At 40.7% G+C, this 19449-nt stretch overlaps 1 protein-coding gene across 2 annotated transcripts in view; it reads left to right on the plus strand.

Moving 5' to 3' along the window:
* Positions 1-19449, plus strand: part of dusp8a (dual specificity phosphatase 8a) — a 49989-nt gene that overhangs the window by 6661 nt on the left and 23879 nt on the right. For both annotated transcript variants that reach the window (XM_014985298.2, XM_014985296.2), the window contains exons 2-3: positions 3352-3745; positions 14213-14351. In XM_014985298.2, the coding sequence (XP_014840784.2) occupies positions 3509-3745; positions 14213-14351 (376 nt within the window). In that variant the 5' untranslated portion in view covers positions 3352-3508. The remainder of the gene's footprint in view (positions 1-3351; positions 3746-14212; positions 14352-19449) is intronic.

Here is a 19449-nt window from a genome sequence, read left to right on the forward strand (position 1 = left end):
TACTGTTCTGAAGCTGATACACAAATAGTTGTGTTGTGTTTCCCATGCAGCGTAACCGTCTACATGTCGTCTTGTCGTGTCTATTTTCTCTAGAGTCTGGCATTTTGCCAGGCAGCTGCAACACGTTCATGTATGACCATCATTCGGTCCCAGACATAAACCTTAATGGCAGATAATTATTTTGTCATTAAGTAACGTCCATTGTCACATCAGACAGATAACTGTAGCCACAATCATGACGTGTCACAGTTCCTTGGAAAGGCATTTATATCTGAACTTTTTCCATATTTCTTCACCTTGGGTTTTTATGTGCTAGACCAGCACAAAGTTTAATGGTTAAATGAAAGCAATGTCATACATGGTTATCACAGTTTTTTTCCCTTTAAATTAAAATATGAAAAGGATTGTGTGCATTGGTGTTGAGCTGTTCTTGTAGATGTAATTTTCACTGCAGTTCTAACACATCAAGATGTTTTAATCCACATAATTACATTGGAGCTCTGGATGGATGCATAGGGTTTTTCCTACTGAAAACTGAACCTCAGCTGCTCGTCTTTTGCTTCTAAGACTCCCCGGGTGCATTGCCCTATCCTTCCGCCAAAAAACCCAAGAGGAAAATCCCCAGCATGGTGCTGCCACAACACTGTTTCACCATTGTTATGGTATGTTTTCAGGTGCCCACTACAAATTGTATTTTTATCATTTTTGCCCTGAGCTCTCCACCCCACCAGGAAACGGGCCACCAAAGGTAGATTTGATGCACATCTATTTGATGGAACATCAGCTAGATAGAAGTTCTAGTTGGCTCCTGGTGTAGCTGATATTTTTGAAGTCTCGTCTCCAGATGTTTCTTGGACCTCCTCTCTTTTACTTGCCATGGGGTTTCCACTGCCTGTGATATTTGCTGGCTGTTTGTCTTGGGTGTGCCCTACCCAGCACCATCTTTTCTTCCTGATTTCTGCCTCTGCTATGAGTTGGCAGGTCCATTAACTTACAGCTCTGGAAAAAAAATAAGAGACTGCACTGAACCCCGTTGAAACCTTCATGGTTATTCCACTAAATACTGATTTCTGAACTCTTCCTGAGTTAAAACATTAGTATTGCTGTTTCTGAATGCATATGAACTTGTATTCTTTGCATTATTTGAGATCTGAAAGCGCACCATCTTTTTCGTTATTTTGACAATTTCTCATTTTCTGCAAATAAATACTAAATATTTCCACTGAATTTTGGAGACATATTATCAGTAGCTCATAGAATTAAAGAACAATGTGCATTTAACTCAAAATATACCTGTAAAGAGTAAAATTGGAGAACTGGTAATTTTGCAGTGGTGTCTTAATTTTTTCCAGAATGCAGGTTTATATTGGTTGTGTTTGGCCAGCTCATGTGCAAAACCTTTTTAAGACAGATGTTGAGGAATGTCTAGGTTTTATGTGCAAAAACTTTTGGTCTCATGTTTGTAGTTCGTATATCCTTCACATTGCTCTGGCTTTGTTCTTCTTCATCAAAGACCAGGCTGTTTTGCACAGCTAATCATTGTCCTTTAAGCACCTGAGGTGTAGCTCTCAGCAGCTCATCGCTACCAATGGCATCCTGGCTGCTTCTCTGATTAAGCCTCTCTTTGTCCAACTTGGCAGCTTGGGTGAACAGAAATGGGGTGGGTATATTTACAGTTGTTTGGATCGCAGCTTGTACAGTGCTCTGTGAAATATTTAAAGCTTTACGTCTTGTTTTATAGCATTATAACCTATTTATAACCCTTTTTTACACACGACTTTACCGCTGTCCTTTCTGGTGGGTTTCATGTTAGGGGATTTCTGAGTGATTGGTTGCACTGAATTTTATTTTAGGATAAAGGATGAATGAAAATGTGAACAAACTTCACATTTGTATAAGGCTATGAATGTTTTATCAAGCATTGTACATTAAGGTAACAGCATGTGGGGTTTTGAATTATTTTATTTTCAGTATATTTTAACTCAGACTCTCCTGTTTTCTCTTTAACTAATTTTTCACTTTTTCACGCATGCTGAGGTTGTTAGAGATCGTTCTCAGTCCGTAGCATCTTTCCTTTCTCTTTTCTCCTGAATAGATGTTAAAGGTTGCAGAGCAGGTTTGTCTGAATGTCTTCATATGTTGTAGCCAATTAGAAGGCATAACCATTTGCTTTGTTTTTTCTTTTCCTTCCTCACTTCCCAGTTGTGTCTCCTTCTATCACTAAAAGCATGACGTAAAGTTATTTTTTTCCTAAAGTCCTCAGTTAAATAACGAGGAGCTTGTGTTTATCTTCTTACCATTCCTTATCTGTTTCTACAACTTTGTCTCCTCCACTCTCTCTTTTAAAGCCCCATTTAGGCTTTGGGGTAAATGAAACTGAGCTCATCAATTTTTCATCACACCATGTGCGTGTAGATAAATAAAACAACGCGGCACCATTCACATTCTGAGCCTCTCGCTTGTCGCACCACCATTGGTTGACTGGAGACATCATCCTAAGTGTGAAGTGTTTTTCTCATCCCACTATTGACCTAAACAAATTGCACTTTGGTTTCCTCATGACCCTAAAGCATAGACTAGTTTCCACGCTGTTAATCACACAAATGCAAACATGATCAATGATTGCATGTCTCATGTTAAATTGGTGAGTGTGATGGTGGAAGTGAGGGGAGAGGAGTTTGGAGTGATTGGACGTGATGGATAGGAGGAGGCAGTTCATCAAGTTTATGGATGTTTGTCTGACACACACGCACACACACACTATCAGAGGATGTCACTCAGGTCGTTTGCCTGTGTCCAGACCTGCTCTCTGAATTCCCCCGGCTTTATTTAACTCACACTCTCAGTTTCCTGTTTCATGAGCTGCTGCTGAGGAGATCTGGGATCAACAGCCACCAAACTCTCACACACACATAAACACACACCTGTGTTTCATTGTTGTGAAAGTCTAAATTAAGGTTGTGGCTTCTTTCTTTTATTATTTTGAAGCAAGATGTTCCTTCATATCCCGGCACTGAAAAGTGATCCTGTTGGCTGTTAAGTCTTTAAATAACTTGTGTTCATGTTTAGCATTGTGGTTATTTTTATAAGTGAGAGGCTGAAAGTGTGCTAATAAAAGATGATACAAAGTCTATAAAAATAGTTTATAATTTCCCCATGGGCATTGAGATGTATGCATAAAAGAGACATCATTGTCACTTTGGAGCTGTTCAAAACGAGGACTGACCTGCAATTTTTATGATTCTCAGGTGATTAGCTTCATTTAACTGTGACTGTTCATCAGTAATTCCTCCAGAATAAACACTTATTACTAATGTTTATTACATTTTATCTTTATCTTCTGTTTCGTAGGCACCATGGATCTCTTGGCGCTCGCTCCGGTGGTAGCCCCTCTCCACTGATCTCTCCCTTTCCCCATCTTTTCCTCCATCTCCCCCCTTTAGCCTACCCCTCTTCCTCTTATTCTTTCTTTCTTACCCTTCACAACCACTCAGCCCTTCCTTACATCATGGCAGGGGAGAAAGCTCCCAACAAGCGGAGCGCCATGGACATCAAGCGCCTGGCGAGCCTCATTCAGAGAGGAACGGGGCGCCTGCTGGTGATCGACAGCAGGACCTTTTCTGAGTACAACGCGTCACACGTGCAAGGTGCGGTCAATGTCTGCTACTCCAAGCTGGTGAAGAGGCGACTGCAGCAGGACAAGGTCTCCGTCACTGAGCTGCTGCAGCCCAATGGCAAAGTGAAGGTGAGTTAAAGCTGCACAGCAGCTGATGCCACAGATCAGGAACCTTCTTGGCAAATGAGTTGACGATATTCATGGCAAGTTCAAGCATGTAGATGAGGGCGAGGCAGCTGAAATTTAAAGATGCTGGTGGATGGATCCAGAAATGTGGTTTCCCTCTGCTTCCTGCTCAATTTAGAGAAGCTACATAGTGCTGCTGACATATCTCTGTGTTGTTTTTTACTAAAGGGGAATGTTTTCTCATTTTTACTTCCTATAAAGTTATTAATAACTGAGAAGTAAAACAAAATGTCAAATTTCAACACAGTAATATGTGAGTCTAATATGTTTGTCTCATTTAAACCACTATAATTTAATCAAATTTAGAGATGTACCAATCAACCTTTTCCAGGCAGATACCAAATTTCAGGGTTTTTTTTGTCTTTCTTAAATTTTTGATTAATGTTATTTTTTCTTCAAAGGACTATAACACATGAAAACTTAAAGAAACTTTCAGCACATTCTTTTTCTGTGAAAAAAAATTAAGAAATTACAATCCCCACTTATGCATTAAAACATCTATTTTGTGGAATCACTATGCAAAGCTAACTTTAACAGTTTATTGACCTGGAGAATTCAATGTCAACTGGATTTTTTCTGTTTTTTTGTTGTAGCAACCAGTTTTAGGACATAAACAATGTTGAAAACAATGTAGTTCAAATATACAGAAGCAGAGAGCATGCAGGGGGAATGTGCTGTTTGTAGGTCAAGATGTGCTTGTCATCAAATATATGCATCTGCTCTAACTGCAAGGTTTCTTAAATTAGAAGTTCTTGAAATGTTGCTAAACTAGAATTACTGAAAAGAGGCTCTGCCGGCTTTTTGAATCAAAGTAGGGTTCGGGATCTGAGTCCTCTCTGCAAGCCTGCATCACATCCTGGGGTTGGGGGCTGGTGGGAACGCCATATTTGGCAGATGGGCTTATTGTATGTTTATTGCTTATTGGTGTCCCTGAAATCAAATCCTCTTGTTTTCCATGACTTCTTCCTCTGAATATGAAAGGTTTATTTTTTCCATGGCTTGTCCACCTGTGGTGTGCCTACTCTTGTATTTTTAGTCTCTGCCCCTCTCAAGGATGCTTGAGAGGGGAAGTCTTGGCGGGGAGGGTTGGGAAACTTGTTTGGTCTCTCCGTATCATTTGTGTTTGCAGGGATCTCACTGCAGCTTTACATGAGTAAGTGAACATGATAACAAGCTGCTGAAGGCAAATTCAGAATGTGTTCTTCCTGGTTCCTTGTGTTATTTTTAGCTATTTAAGCTCGTTACACCCAATAGTTTAAACAGGTGATGTAAACTAGGCTAGGAGGTGTGGCGCAGAATGACATAAAGTCCAGTTGTTGTTTGTGTCGTGTTACACTGGTGTTGCCAGGAGCAGATCAGAAAGATTTGTCTTTGGTTGTGTAAAACATAATCATGACACGGTCCATAGATTGTGTCTTTGTGTCATAGATTTGTGGCAGACTTGTGTCTGATTCACAGCTTGAACGCTCGACTATTTAAATGAGTAAAGGTCAAATAGTCAGACAGCATTAGTGGAAATGTTAATTGTTTTAACCTTCCCTGTCACTCCCAATCAGCCTGGCCTTGCTGATGGTGTCAAAAGGAGTGTGGGTTATTCTGCAACTTCTTAAGAAATATTTATCCAAACTTTAGCAAGATGTGTTCAAGGTTGCATGTGCAGTTTTGTCAGGAAAAATATCCACCATGAATTAAATTTTTTCGAAAGTAACTCAAGTTATTTATTTTCATATTTACTCCATCTCAGAAAAAAGTTCAATGAGTCTCTCAAAGTCCCAAATTTCTAAGATAGCCATACCCACTATGAGTTTATGCAACATATCAGAGGTCCTGTGTAAAATCTCAGCGGCATCAAAATGTACAGATGAAGAAAAATCAATAGAGAATCTTCACTTGAAGACAGTCGAGATCTTTTATGTTATTTCACCCAGAATGGTTGGAGGTTCTGCAGCTGCTTGTGTTCTGCTTCAGCCTCAATTAGGGTTTGTCTTTGCCCTGAAGGGCAGACGGAAAATCCTGCAGCTCAGAGGGTTTGACTCATCTCCGCCAACAGATTCTTCTCTGATAATTTTGCTACTTTGGCTTGCGAATACGTATGTCTAGCTGCAGTATGCATGGGAAAGCAACAACAAAGAGCCAGCCCCGAAGGAGTTAAACTGTCTGCAGCTGCAGAGGTATGACGTCGGATATGTTTTGAATTCAGTCAGTTTAAGTTTCATTTCTCTGTTGCCAGCTCGAGTCTGCTGGGTTCATCTCTGTGTGAGGCCGTGTGCTCGGCAGATGTCACACTGTGGCACCCCACGGAGCCATGCTTCTTCCTTTCTCTCACTTTCAGTCGCATGACAGCTCTGCCTGTCTCTTTCAGCTATAGCCTACGGCCTCTCAACACTGACCCATTCCTTTACAGCTTGTTTCCTCTCCCTGTCTACAGTTGCCCCATGGCTGGTTTGTTATTACCCATTCCCCACCACCCCACCCCCAGTAAAGAGGATAAGGCTTGTGATTAATGCTAAAGCTGGATAAGGCTGGAACCAGCCGGGTGAGAAGGGCGGGACTGACAGACCCACACTCTTTTGTTATTGGCTGAGCATGACATCATCTCTTTGTTTGTCCAGTGGCAGGCCACAGGTTGGGCACGTGCAGGCTAGCTGTGTGGCGTTGGAGCCAGCTAACTCCTTGCACACAAACACACGCACACACACACACACACACACACACACACACACACACACACACACACACACACACGATCCTCGCTTACCCTCCGAGCATTGCCAGGAGCGGCCTCAGCCACCCAAGACAGCAAAGGACACCATTGTGGCTCTTTGTTCAGGAAGTGAATGCAGGAAGCAGGAGACCTGCATTGACTGTATTCAAGGATGGGCAGCAGCCTCCGCCTCCTGCCTGGCCGCCTCTCGCCTCACATCCCATTGAGAACTAATAGCCTGCTTCCCCTAAGGTGCTGCGCTCACCCTCTTTCACAGATGCTCTTGATTCTTAAGTTAACTGAACTGAAGGAATATGTTTGACCAACGCAGCTATTCATATTTTGTCCTGTTTTTTTTCTACCTGTCACATCATATCTCTACATGCCCTCTTAAGTAAATCCCTCGATTAATATAGGACAGAGACAGCTGGAGACTATAGGTAATGTTGTTGAGGACCTCTGCAGGTAGAGCGGGATGCCACAGGGTTTGCAGGTTGGGGCTTCCTCTGGTTTGCTCCAGCAGGCTGGAGGCCAGGCGACTGGTTCCTTGCCTTAAGCCTAGATAATCTCTGCTGCTGTGATGGGGCAGCCGGCCAGCCAGTCTGGCAGATGGACCAGAGGTTTTCACTTCCCCTGCAGTTCTGATGTGTCGAAGTGGGAGAGTGAATCCAGTGGACCTATCTGTAGTGACAAATTAGTTCACTTTTAGTGTTGAACAATAAAATAGTCCCACTTTCTTTTAGAGATAGCCTAAAAAATTATTATTATTCAGCTTTTTTGTTGTTGATACAAATTATGTGATGGTTTCGCCTACAGACCATCAGTAGGCTAAACTATCAATCCCAAAATAGTTCTTTAAATGCAAAATTCAAATTCAAGATTTGTATTGAATCGTCTGTTTTTTTTTTTTTTTTTATAGATGAACAAAAATAGTAGTACTTATTCATTTATGATACACACACCGAAAGATTCTTGAATGAGAGCTGGAATAATGCTTTAGTTCAATTAGAGGAAAGAAATATAAAGATTCACCCAGATTTACTGATAATGAAACTGTTTCTGATCTTTGACGCAGGGTTTCTGATGAGTTCACTCGCAGGTCAGTCAGTAGAGGCTGTGCTCCTCTGCAAGGTATTCAGGATGTTTCCTGATCAGAAGTTCTGGAGAAATATGTACATATATACAGGGGAAACCTCCAGATACCACAGAAGGAGCTAGATCTTGTAGGTAGAGGTGGATGTCTGAGTCTTCCTGCAAACCAGTAACCCACTGTATCTTGGATAAATGGAAAACAATGGCAAAATAAGGCCTTCTTCTTTAACAGTTGTTCTCAGAGAAGTAATGCTGTATGTAGTGGATTACTTTAACTTTGACCGGAGGTTAAAGTTTTTAGAGGGAGGAGAGATTCCCTGCTTTGTGCTTAAAGTTGTTTTCACTTTTCTTTTGAACTTCAGCACACTGAGTCCATTTCTGTGTATGTTTGCCGGTAAAAGGTTGTGACTGGTAACCCTTAATGACAACAAACTCATATTCAGATAGTAAGACTTGTTATTACCCTGACATATGTCTGCAGGAGGGTTCCATACCGTCGGGATCTTGTCTGGGCTTCTAGTTGCTGGAATGACTAAGTGCTCTGCTAAACATTTAGAAATAACATGTGACCAGGTAATGCATTTATACAAAGAGGAAGATTACCATCGTTTCCACTGATGACACACACCATATGTTGTGTTTATCCTCCCCCCAAATGGGAAGGGAGGCAACTGTGACACATAGTGGGAAGTCCGAGGGTAATTTGGAGAATTGAGAATTATCAAAAGGAAAACTAAAGTGAGACTTTCTTTTTACTACTAGCTACTATTTAAACAGAACAAGACACTAATAAATGGAAAACACCAAACATTTGCCATAATTACATTGTTCTGCACACACAAACCCTTCCTGTAACCACAGTAGAGAGTTTCAGAATGAAGGACAACACATGAGTCTTTTGTGTGTCATTCAGCAGAACTGAGAACTTTTTGTCTCTGACTCATATTGTGGATTTTTTTTTTCCCTCAGATCACCCAGAGGGCAAGCATTGGGAAATTTTCTGAAAGTTTCATTCACATTTCCTCTGACCTTATTAAAGACTCTATATCTGACAATATATATTTTTTCTTTTTTTACTGCAGAACCAGATGTGTTGCATGTTTGCTTTGATGAGGTCATACGCTGGCTTGTTTGATTTAGCAACTCCTCTGTTTAACATTAACACAAACATCACAAGATGACGCCCTAAAGCAAGACTACTATTTTATTTTTTGCATATCAGCACACAAAATAAATTTATTTCAGAATGCCACAATTTCATTTTCAGCATGTAAGAGACGTCACTAAGCACGTCGGCAGCTGTCCAGCTCAGTAGAGCGTGACACATCTTGTCATTCTTTTCAGGAACAAGCACATACTCCTAACGTGTACACAATCGAATGCTGTGCTTTTTATGACTTTCAATCCAGGACCGTCCTTCCTCATTCCTTAAATTAAATCTGATTAATTGACTTACTCCAGTTTCTTGGCTCTGTTGTATGTCTTTAGATATCCATTTCAGTCCTTCTTCGCACAGTTAGTCCTGGTTATTATAGAAGTAGATTGGTTTTATCACTCCAAATGAAATATGAAGGTGCCAGCTGTCAGTGCTGGTCACGGGCTTGAGGTGCACATAGCAGGATGTGTGACAGGGTCGTAAACCTGTAGGTGCAATGCAAGGAGAAATCACATCCTGCTGATTAACTGGGCTGTTTATATGAGATGTTGTGTCAGAATGATATATACTTGTGTTTGGTTCAGATCAGATTGCAATTTATGAACCCAAATGTTGGTTGGTACTGATATTTTCCAGTGAAGAAATAATTTACATAAACAACGGTGCTGATTTAGGTGATTGCTGGGGTGGGTGGCAAGGCAATTGCTAAACAATCTGTAAAGTCTGTAATTTTGGTTACAGCAGATTCTTCTATTTATCCATCCATTATTTCTAATTAGGTAAAAGGTACAGAAAGGAATCCTCGAAATTCTTCTGCAACGTTCTACAGCTCATTCTGATTCACCCCCCGATGTCTCCATGAATAAAGAGACATAAATGTAACCCCTCCAGCAAATCTTTGGTCTGCCCCAGGGTCTCCAACCAGTTCGATGTGCCTGGAGAGACTCCCAGAAGAACTCGTTCAGGAGGCACCCTAAAAGCCAAAAGACTTTGCTCTTAAGGCTTCTGAGATCTCTTTATTTCACACACTCCTATTGGCCTGAAGTTGCAAATATGACCATAAGACCTGCAAAAATAATACTCTGAGATCTCAAACTAGACACCCTACTCCTTACAACTTTGCCTTGACCATCTCACCCTTGACCATCTCACTCTGAGGTGACGAGGTGCAGCCCCTGAGGAGTTCAGTCTTCCCTGGGAATCAGCTTGACCTTACGCTGAGAAAACAGATACAGTTCTTGCTTGTTATTCAAGGAATGAACAGCCAGTAAAGCATTATCTGGCACCTTTCGTGCCAAAAGAGGTGTCAGAGGGATATGTGTCCCCACTCTGGGGAACACAGTCACTTTCCTTCTTAAGATCTACAATCACATCCCGTGACCCCCTCAACAAGCATAAGGATTAGGTTCAGATTATATTTCCCAGCCCAATTTTGTAACTACTTTTTGTGCCATAAGCTTCAATTGCATTGTAAAGTCAATGTGCAGAAACATGGAAGTGTAAAGACTGGATAAATGGATTTATCAAAGGCTTTGTCTTGATATTTGACCCAGTCAGGGGCATGAAGAGCGATCTTGCTGCAGACATCTTATTTTCCAGTGCATCAGGAATGTTGAGCCATTTTTAGACTGTTTGTGCTGATATTGTGTACCACACCAGCTCCTTCTCTTCCCCTCCCTCTCATTCTCTCTCTTTCTCTCTCTCTTACTCACTCTCTCTCTCTCTCACACACACACACACAAACACGCACACACATCCTCCTGTTCTGACCTTGTCTCTGGTCAGTAGCACTGCTGAAGTCAGGGAGGGAAATCATGTTTCCCTTTCTTGCACAATCTCTTACTCTGATGCTACATTTCTTCCACTCTGGATTTTTTTTTTGTTTCCTGTCATCCATGTTTTATGATGTTTGCGTGTACAGACTGTCCCTACTGAGGAGCTTTGACAGTAAGGCCAAACCTTGACTTTAGGCTTGCCTCAAACCCTGTTTTTTTGTTTTTTGTTTTTTTTCCCTCATGCTCATTCATAAAGCAGGGCCAGTTCCCACTTCTTTAATTTGCCTTCTTTTTTTTTTACCCTCTTCCTCTGTAAAAAACAGATGAAAAACCTCTCCCCTGTGACCACTCCTTATTTATGCCTGCTGTGATGCCAGCCTCCATTTCCTTTTACATGAAGCCTGGATGCTGCAGGAACCTAGCATCCTGTGTGCTAACTTAACTTTTTGTCCTTTCTGCACTTCTTTCTCTATGCATGCAGCATTCCTTCAGGTCCCCTTCCTGCCATTGCTTCCCTTTCTTTGTTGTTGTTTCCCCTGTCTTGCTTAGGCATTCCTTGTTTACAGTCTCTGCAGAGGGCATGCGTCAGTTCTGTGCAGGTTGGGCCAGCATTGTGATTCGCAGTGATGCTGTAGCACTGCAGAGGAACGAGGGATCAGTAACTTTGCTGCAGTCAACATTCTACCCCTTTCTCAGGACGCTGGTTTCCATACCACACTTAGCAGGATGTGTAGCTTTTCAATGTCATTGTAGGAAGACGGAGAGCATGCGTCACAGCCGGCCATCTGTACTGTCAGACAGACACTGAAATAGGAGCTTCATAGGATGCGCCAACAGATATGTTGTCTATTTTTGGTGAAAGCTCACACATATAAGATGTGTCTGAAAGGAGTGAACGGATTTCCTCTAATTCTGGTTTTATCTTCAAATTTTGGGGGAAATATTTCATAAGTTTGTTCAGGGTTTTTGTTTTGTTTTGTTTTGTTTTTTAAGTTGCACTTAAAATATTTACTTCCTTAAAATGAAGACAAGTCAAACTAGTAAACAAGATCTCATAGCAAGAGAAGACGCATGTGTGTATACGTGTGTTTTCAATTGCACTTCACATGTATGTACAGTTAAAGACCTCTAATCCTCAGGCATAGAGATCAGATGCCCAAAATAGATCTGATCGCATTAGGATTATTAGCCAAATTTACCTGAGCTTAGTAAAGTGAATAGAGGATAAAATAAAGAAAAACAGTCCTGCAAAGATGAACTTGTTAGTAGAAAAATGATTAAATGTGTGCACAAAGGTAGATAAGGAATGAAGCACAGGTCATGATAAATGTGAAAGATTATATTTATTTCTCTGTCAATTTACTTGTCTGTTGTAATATATAGCCTCTCTAAATGGCATCACCGGTGGTGTTTTTTTTTTTGTTTTTTTTTTTTGTTTCTTTTTCCTGTGCATGTTGTGGCCAATTTCTAATCTCCAATCTAGTAAAGATCCACAGTGTCTTGTTCTGGAGAAATATAATAAACAAAATTCAAACTTTTGGTCTACATTTTGTTTTAGTGCCAATTTAAACAATTTTCAAATGAAATGTTTACTATGGCTGACAACTTCGCTTTTTGTAAAAGAGATTTCAGATCTCAGTTGAACTGTATTGTATGTTGTCATGTCAGCATTAGTGTTTGTGGATCAGATTTTGGTTGAGGATGGAGAATATTTTCTTACTGAACTGTACAGATCAACATTATTTTGTATGAATCAGCTACCTGGCTGTCTTCCAAACGTCTCTGCTGTGACTGCCCATCATGTATTCATGCACACTGAGGAGCACATCACCAGAACGCCTTTTAGCACAAGCAAGCACATGACAGGTTGGGAAAATGTGCAGTTGTGCTTAAAAGATGATGGCCACGAATCCTTTTGTTTTCCTATTGCGGCGTTCCACTTTGTCATTCTTGCCTCACATGTGTCTCATCTCCATCACCTCTGCTGTGCTCCTCCTGCATCCGTGCCCTCTCCATCCCTTCCTCCGTTAAGCTTGCAGTGTTCTGTCCTCCTTCCTGTCCAGCGGTGGTTCGATGATGCAGTGATTCATAGCTGCAGTAGGCGCTGCCTCACAGTCATGTGACCAAAGCCTGCCTGACAACATGGGTGGGGGGGAGCAACAACAGAGCCGGGGCTGGATTGTGTGCAGTCACATGCACGTGCTCATCAGCATCCTCCCTGCCATCTTTTCCTCACGAACACAGAGAGACATTTCAGACCGCACGCCCGTCCTCTCGTCCCTTTAAAAATACGACATCAGCAGCGGATGCACTCCATTCCCAAACTCTCCATCACACAGCTGTTTTTAATAACTATTATTTACTGATTTGATCCAACATAACAAGAAATAACCTCAGCAGTTTAGAGATGTGACTTTCTTAGATGTAATGCTTTATTTATAACCCTGTTTTTATCTTCGTAACTCCCTCAAGCCACTGTCTGTTACCAAGTCATGCTTTATGAGGTTTTTTTGTTCAGTTACACCAAAGACTCATTTGCATTACCATGCAAGTATTTATACACCCTGCATTGGATGTGCTAGGTCAATGCAAAGAAGAATATGGATGTGAAAAAACAAAAAGGATAAATTATGTTAAACATCCTTTGACGCATAAAATCTGAACAGTGTTGTTTTCTTGCATGTTCGGTGCATCTGAATCAATATTTTGTAAAAGCATATTTTCCTTCTGTCACAGCTGTAGGTGGTCTTATTGCATGTGCTTCTAGCAAAGAATTACAAATTTGGTCTGTTCTTTCCTGCCCAACACCTTGGACTCATCCAGATTGGAGGAAAAGCATCTGTTAATATCAATTCTCTGTTGGGTTTATGGGACTTTGACTTGGCCTTTCTAACACATGGATATACTTTGATCTAAGCCATGTTTTTTGCACCTCTGGCTGTGGGTTTAGGGTTGTTGTCTGACTGGAAAGTGAGCCTCTCTCTTAGACTCATGTCTTTTTTAACTTCTAACAGTTTTTCTTCAAGTTTTTCCTCTCTGTTTAGCTCCACCTAACTTCCTTTTAACTCTAACCAGCTTCTCTGTCCCTGCTAAAGAAATGCATCCCCACAGCATGATGCTACTACCTCCATGTTTCCCAATGACCATGTCTGGTGTGCATCAAGTTTTACACACAAACATAAAAGAGTTTAGTTTTGGTCTCGTCTGACCAAGAACACATTTTTCACATGCTTGCTGTGTTGGTTGTGACCATCTGGAAACAGGACTTCTTGCTTTCTTTCTTCAATGACTTTCGTCTTGCCACTCTCCGAAAATGAACAAAAGTCATAGTTTGTCCCACTACACACTTGGCTGATTTTTATTTTCAAAGCCATCCTTCCATTTTGCAATCATCTGCTTCTTTGATGTCAGTCTATCTCAAATATTTACAATAAAGTTCATTGATATTTGTAAAGGAATGACTTCACATAATATTTTATCGTCATTTACTGTCATGGAATATTCCTAAAACTTTAGCATTTCAGATCAGTGAATCTGCTTCTAAGTTCCTTGTTGCACTAAAAGAAAAAGGTTAGAATTGCCGTCATATTTGCAGGCTCCAACTTCCTTGTTGGATCATTATCATATTTTCCATTCCAGCAATGAGTAATGAAGCTCTTGTGTGTTATTTATTCTCCGTGCAGGTGGAGCTGGGCAGGAAGCAGGAAGTGGTGGTTTACGACCAGAGCTCCAAAGAGGCAGGGCACCTGTCCAAAGACGGCTTTGTGCACATCCTCATGGGAAAGTTGGAGGGTACCTTCCACAAAGTCTCCCTGCTCACCGGTAAACAAGACCATCTGCGCTGTTGCTGTTTGTGGGTGTTGTATGCTGAATGAGTGGGATGATGGTGAGGTGAGCGAAAGAAAAGAAGCTTTTATTGTCCAGATAAATCTTCATGTTTGTGCACACATCTCCTGTTGAACAGGTGCAGCATTGTCATTGCTCAGTTCAGCCAGCAGATGTCACATTATGCCAGTTGTTCCTGTTTTTATATATATATATATATATATATATATATATATATATATATATATATATATAAAATTCTGCCTCACTGGTGTAAAGTTTGCAGGTTTTCCTTGAGATAGGAAAGAAGAAGAAGAAGTAAAGCAGCATAACCTTGTAACGCAAAGCCTGTCTGATGTGTTTTGATGTTTAAGCTTCGCTGGAGCCGTCTCCTCACCCAGCATCACTGCAGGAATTTGAAAGCTTATTTCAATCCTCTGGTCTGACTAGAAGCAGTTAGTATGCTGTCATAGTATCCACTAATCGCAGAAGGCTCCTCATAATTAGCTTTAATAAGCTTTCTGACTTAATATCCCCCTAATTGTGTTGGCTGCGGCCTTTTAAGGGACAGCGTCACACACACATTCACTACCCGAGGCTTATGAATTTGTCCCAAATGTGCCAGTGCAGAAAGGAGAGTGTAATCTGCCTCTGCCAGGAGGATATGAAATGAGATGGGCAGAAACATACTGCTTCGGTAAATCTCTGCTCTGGTTTCCTCATCCCTATTCTCTTCATCCTCTCAATTTGCTCCTTCTGCTGGGAGATTAGTGCTTTTTTTTCATGAGTCATTGATGATTGCTGAGGATTGCCTCAAAGAACCCCAGGCTTCCAAAGTATTCTCTGCTTTTCGTGACCGTGGGGAGGAATGCTCCAATCCTATATATAAATATGTATAAAGTTGTCCTGTCAGCAACTCACACATCCTCCTCATTATCTCCACTGCTTATCCTTGCTTTTTTTTTTCTACTTCTGGAAGAAAAAAAAAAGAGTCACACCTTTTTTATTTCTGCTGCCGCTTCTCTGCTGTTTCCACGACAACAAAGGCAGAAAATAGTCCCCAAGAAAAAAAAAAAAAAATCCCAGCCAATAGCGTTGGCTCTTGTTTGGGTGCTTGTATTATTGGGGTCAGTGGAGCTGTCAGCCAGTGTCTGTGCATACAAAATGTGTAGGTTTGCGTGCGAGTGCTTTGGAGGAGAAAGGAAAAAAAAAAATAACGAGATTGTAACATACAAGGTTGCTTTGTAACGTCACGTGGAAAAAGTGCTGCAGTAATGTTTATGTGTCAGGATGCGGCAGGGTTGTGAACGCCAGGAATAGGTAATGGAACCACTTACAAAATATTTTTGAAGACTTTATTGCTTGATGACTAAAAAACATGTATTTTGTTTTCTTTTAGTTCAAGAGCCTTAATACCAAAATAACATACCAAGAGTTTTTATTACAAAAAAATCAGAATAGATTCTATCTAAAATGTGTTAATCTATAGACATTTAATCTTAACTTGTGTTTATCCTTCACTAACTAGTTGTTGCTGCATGTAGTGATGACATTTTTAAATGTCTGCCTGGTCCAGCTACATTGAACATAAGGTGCTCTCTAGCTCTGTTTTACTTTTTCTGCATTTTTCTGCTTGCTGTATCTGCAGAAAAGCATCTGAGAGGCAAAATTTTAGAAAGCTAAAATGTGAATAAATAAATACAGTTTTAATAGTAATTTTATCTTTAAATACTGGGTGGTCACTAGTCAGGCCCACGCAAGCTGAAACGGTGCAGTTATGGTCACCAGCTGATGTTTTTGTGCTTCTCAAAAATTAAGTCTGCACTAAACTATAGTCTCCATACCAAACAAATCCTGACAGTTTTCAGTTTTTGTTCTTGCAAATAATAGATAGATTTTCTTCTGAAATTCAAACCCCGCCTTTAGTTTGCAAGATGATACACTAATACGGCAAAATACATGGCAAAATGGAGAAAAAGTGTCGCTGCAGCTCCAGCTTACACTTTGTTCTTCCTGACCCCTTCTTTGTTTGTCCTCACCGCTCAGCTTGTGATTTATGGCACTGATATTTCCTCTGATTGGTTCATAACTGATTGGTTTATCATTAACTTCACATGCACTCATTACTCACTGACACACAGCTTATGTGTCGGTTTAAAGGAAAATTAAAATGACAAATGATTAAACAACACCATTAGGAGAAATTTTATTAGACTTATAGCTTTGGGTGGTTAACCCTTTCTGTCATAAGTTTTTCTTTATTTATATTTACTGCTTACATACAGTAGATTAGTTCATTTTCCAACTAGGTTACGTTATTGTATATCATGAATCTGTTTATTTATTGATTTGAGGCTCACTATTTATGAGGAGGATACATTTCAGAAACCAAGAGATGGCAGATGAACCCAAGCATGTGTATTTGTTACACATCAAACCCAATGGAATCAGTGACGTCTTACTGAGTCTGTTTCCATTCATAAAATACCCATATAAATAATCATCATTACAACTGTTTAAAATGACATACCGCTTCCCAAGCGAGGATGACGCTATGTGACCTTATCCCAGATTATCTCTTTGGGGTTTTTGTTTTGTTTTGTTTTGGTTTTTTGTTAAAGATAAATAATCCCGAGTCTGACTTGACTCTCGCTGTGTAATTAGTTTGAAATATGTATTTGCTCAGGATGTGGTCGTGGTGACAGTTGGAAAATGTTACAGTGTGCTTGTAAATCCAAGTGTGCTCGAGGGTTAAGTGTTTGTTTGAGCACTTTATTGATTGTGTGAAAGTGTTGGTGAGAAACATGTCTCTCCCAGGACAGCTGTATTTTTACCACAGTAGTGATCTCACCCACAAGGACCTCAGGCTGATGAGTTTTGCTTCTTTTTTTTTTTTTAGGGTTTTGTGTGTGGGGGTGTGTGTGCGTGTGTGTGTCTGAAGGGGGAGAGCTCCACTTTGTTTGGGCCAGCTGCCTCCCAAGTGGGTCTAAAGTTTGTATGTTTCCCACTGCACGCTGCCGCACTGTGCAGAGCCTGGTGGTGCGTTAAAGAACACCAACTGTGTAGCGACGACATGCGTCCGGCCAATGTGAAGCATTTTGATGTCGGCATTCGGATGTCGTGTTCTAGTTTCAGCGGATGAAGTAAACAAAGAGTCCTAAAACAAGGAGAGGTGATGATAAAAATAACAATACATTTAAAGCACTGTGCATACTGTTGTTTTTTTTTAGCAATTCAATTAAAAATCAAAGAAATGCAGAGCAATGTAAAGATTCAGATTTGTCATTTAGCAGGAAATGAAGGTGTAAGAGTTTGTGGGCGGCGGTGCAGATGTGCAAGATTGTTCTAATCCTTCCCTTCACCATCTGTCAGGGCTTTTTTAATGTGATTACCACAGCGTCGCATCACGGGGTCAAAAATCCGAAGAGCAAAAGCGGGTTTTGTATCAACATCCGCATGGAGAACCGTTTCTGCTGTCAGTGAAAAACGCAACCAGTTTAGCAGAGTAATAAAAGTATCAGTGGCCTACACAGAGGAAAACATAGCTGCCGTTATCTGAAATGTAAGAGTTTTCCTATTTTTACTAGAATATTAGCAAACGCTAACGATGACTAGCTTTTAATTTGAAAAACTGCAACTTGAAAGTGCAGTAAGCCCGACCAATCTGAGCAGAGGAGATGCAGTAATGTTGAATCACTTAAATCCTCCTGTTCCTCTCTTGCTATTTTACTTTAATAAGACAACTTTTTATGTTTTGCTTTTATAATTCTTCCTTTTACCAATCCTGATTTGTGATTAGGATCTATGCATGTTTTTTCCCTGTATACCACAGTTTACAGCCCAAAGCATAAATTTTCTTGTGAAAAAAAAAACAAAAATAAAAAACAATCGTATAATATAAACATACATGAGGTCTCGTCCAATAACAGCGGTTATTGTTCTGTTCTGCATGACTTTGAGAACAGCGGTTGGGGTGTTTGCTAACACACTACTTCAAAGGCCCGATATTGAGCAACACTAACGTTGAAAAAGTTTACTTTTGTCTATGATTCATGAAACGGCTGCATGGAAACTGAGAGTCTGACAGTTATACTGAACGAGTTTCAGGAATTTCTGGTCGACGCATAGAATTCACTCCTGAAGAAGTGGTTCGGCGTAGTATTGATTTTAGGGTGTGCACGCTTATGCAACCAGGAACGTGCAGAAAGCTTTGCTTTCTCTTGAATTGTGTAGGACATATGTCTACAATGAGAAACACTTTCTCGGTTTTATGTAAGAAAAAGTCTAGCATTGTAACAGGGGTGTGTAGACTTTTTAAATGTGTTTTGGAATAGTAGCTGAAAAAAAAAACATTATCCAATGCCCTTGCTGCAAGGCAACGGCGCTACCAACTGAGCCACTGTGCAGCCTGTATTACTTTATAATATATTTTTATATTTAATTATATAAAAGTGTATGTATTTATTGATTTTGCAGCGTATTGGTCTCCCATCAGGCAGACAGATCTTGTCAAAAGTGTACAAACTACCACAGGACACTGACCTACTGCTGAGAGCTATTTGGAGATGAAAGGTTGTTTAACTCAAAAACACACATCAGGGCTGTGCTGTGTGGGGCTTCAATGACATCAGCCTAAGGTGTGACTTCACAGACGGATGTACAAAGGTCAGTTCTGTTACATGTCATGTCACCGCTCTGGTGTACAACTGGGTGGTGTCCTGTTTGTGTATCTTTGCATCTGTGTGTGTGTGTTCCTGTGTGTGTGTGTGCGCATCTGAGAGAAGCTGAAGAGGTGAGGTAATCATAGGAGGCAGAAACTCACAATGAAGCCGTTCACAGAGACATTCCAGGGAGTCGCATAAGGAGGTCTTTTTGTGTCCCTGTGTGTGTACGCATGTGTATCTTGCACTTTTCACCATGAATATGTGCATATGAAGTGGTGCGTGTGCACGCGGATGAGGCAATGTTTGAGAATACATGTGTCGGATTAAGGAAAAGCACAAACGAGAGCCGTCGAGGAGATGAGGTAATACTCCTCTTTACATCTTTGAATGTGTGCACGTTTCACAAAAGCGTTCATCTGGCTACTTTCATG

This window comes from Poecilia mexicana, unplaced genomic scaffold (assembly GCF_051168715.1).
Source record: "Poecilia mexicana isolate PSO_F unplaced genomic scaffold, ASM5116871v1 scaffold_6, whole genome shotgun sequence".
NCBI lineage: Eukaryota > Metazoa > Chordata > Actinopteri > Cyprinodontiformes > Poeciliidae > Poecilia > Poecilia mexicana.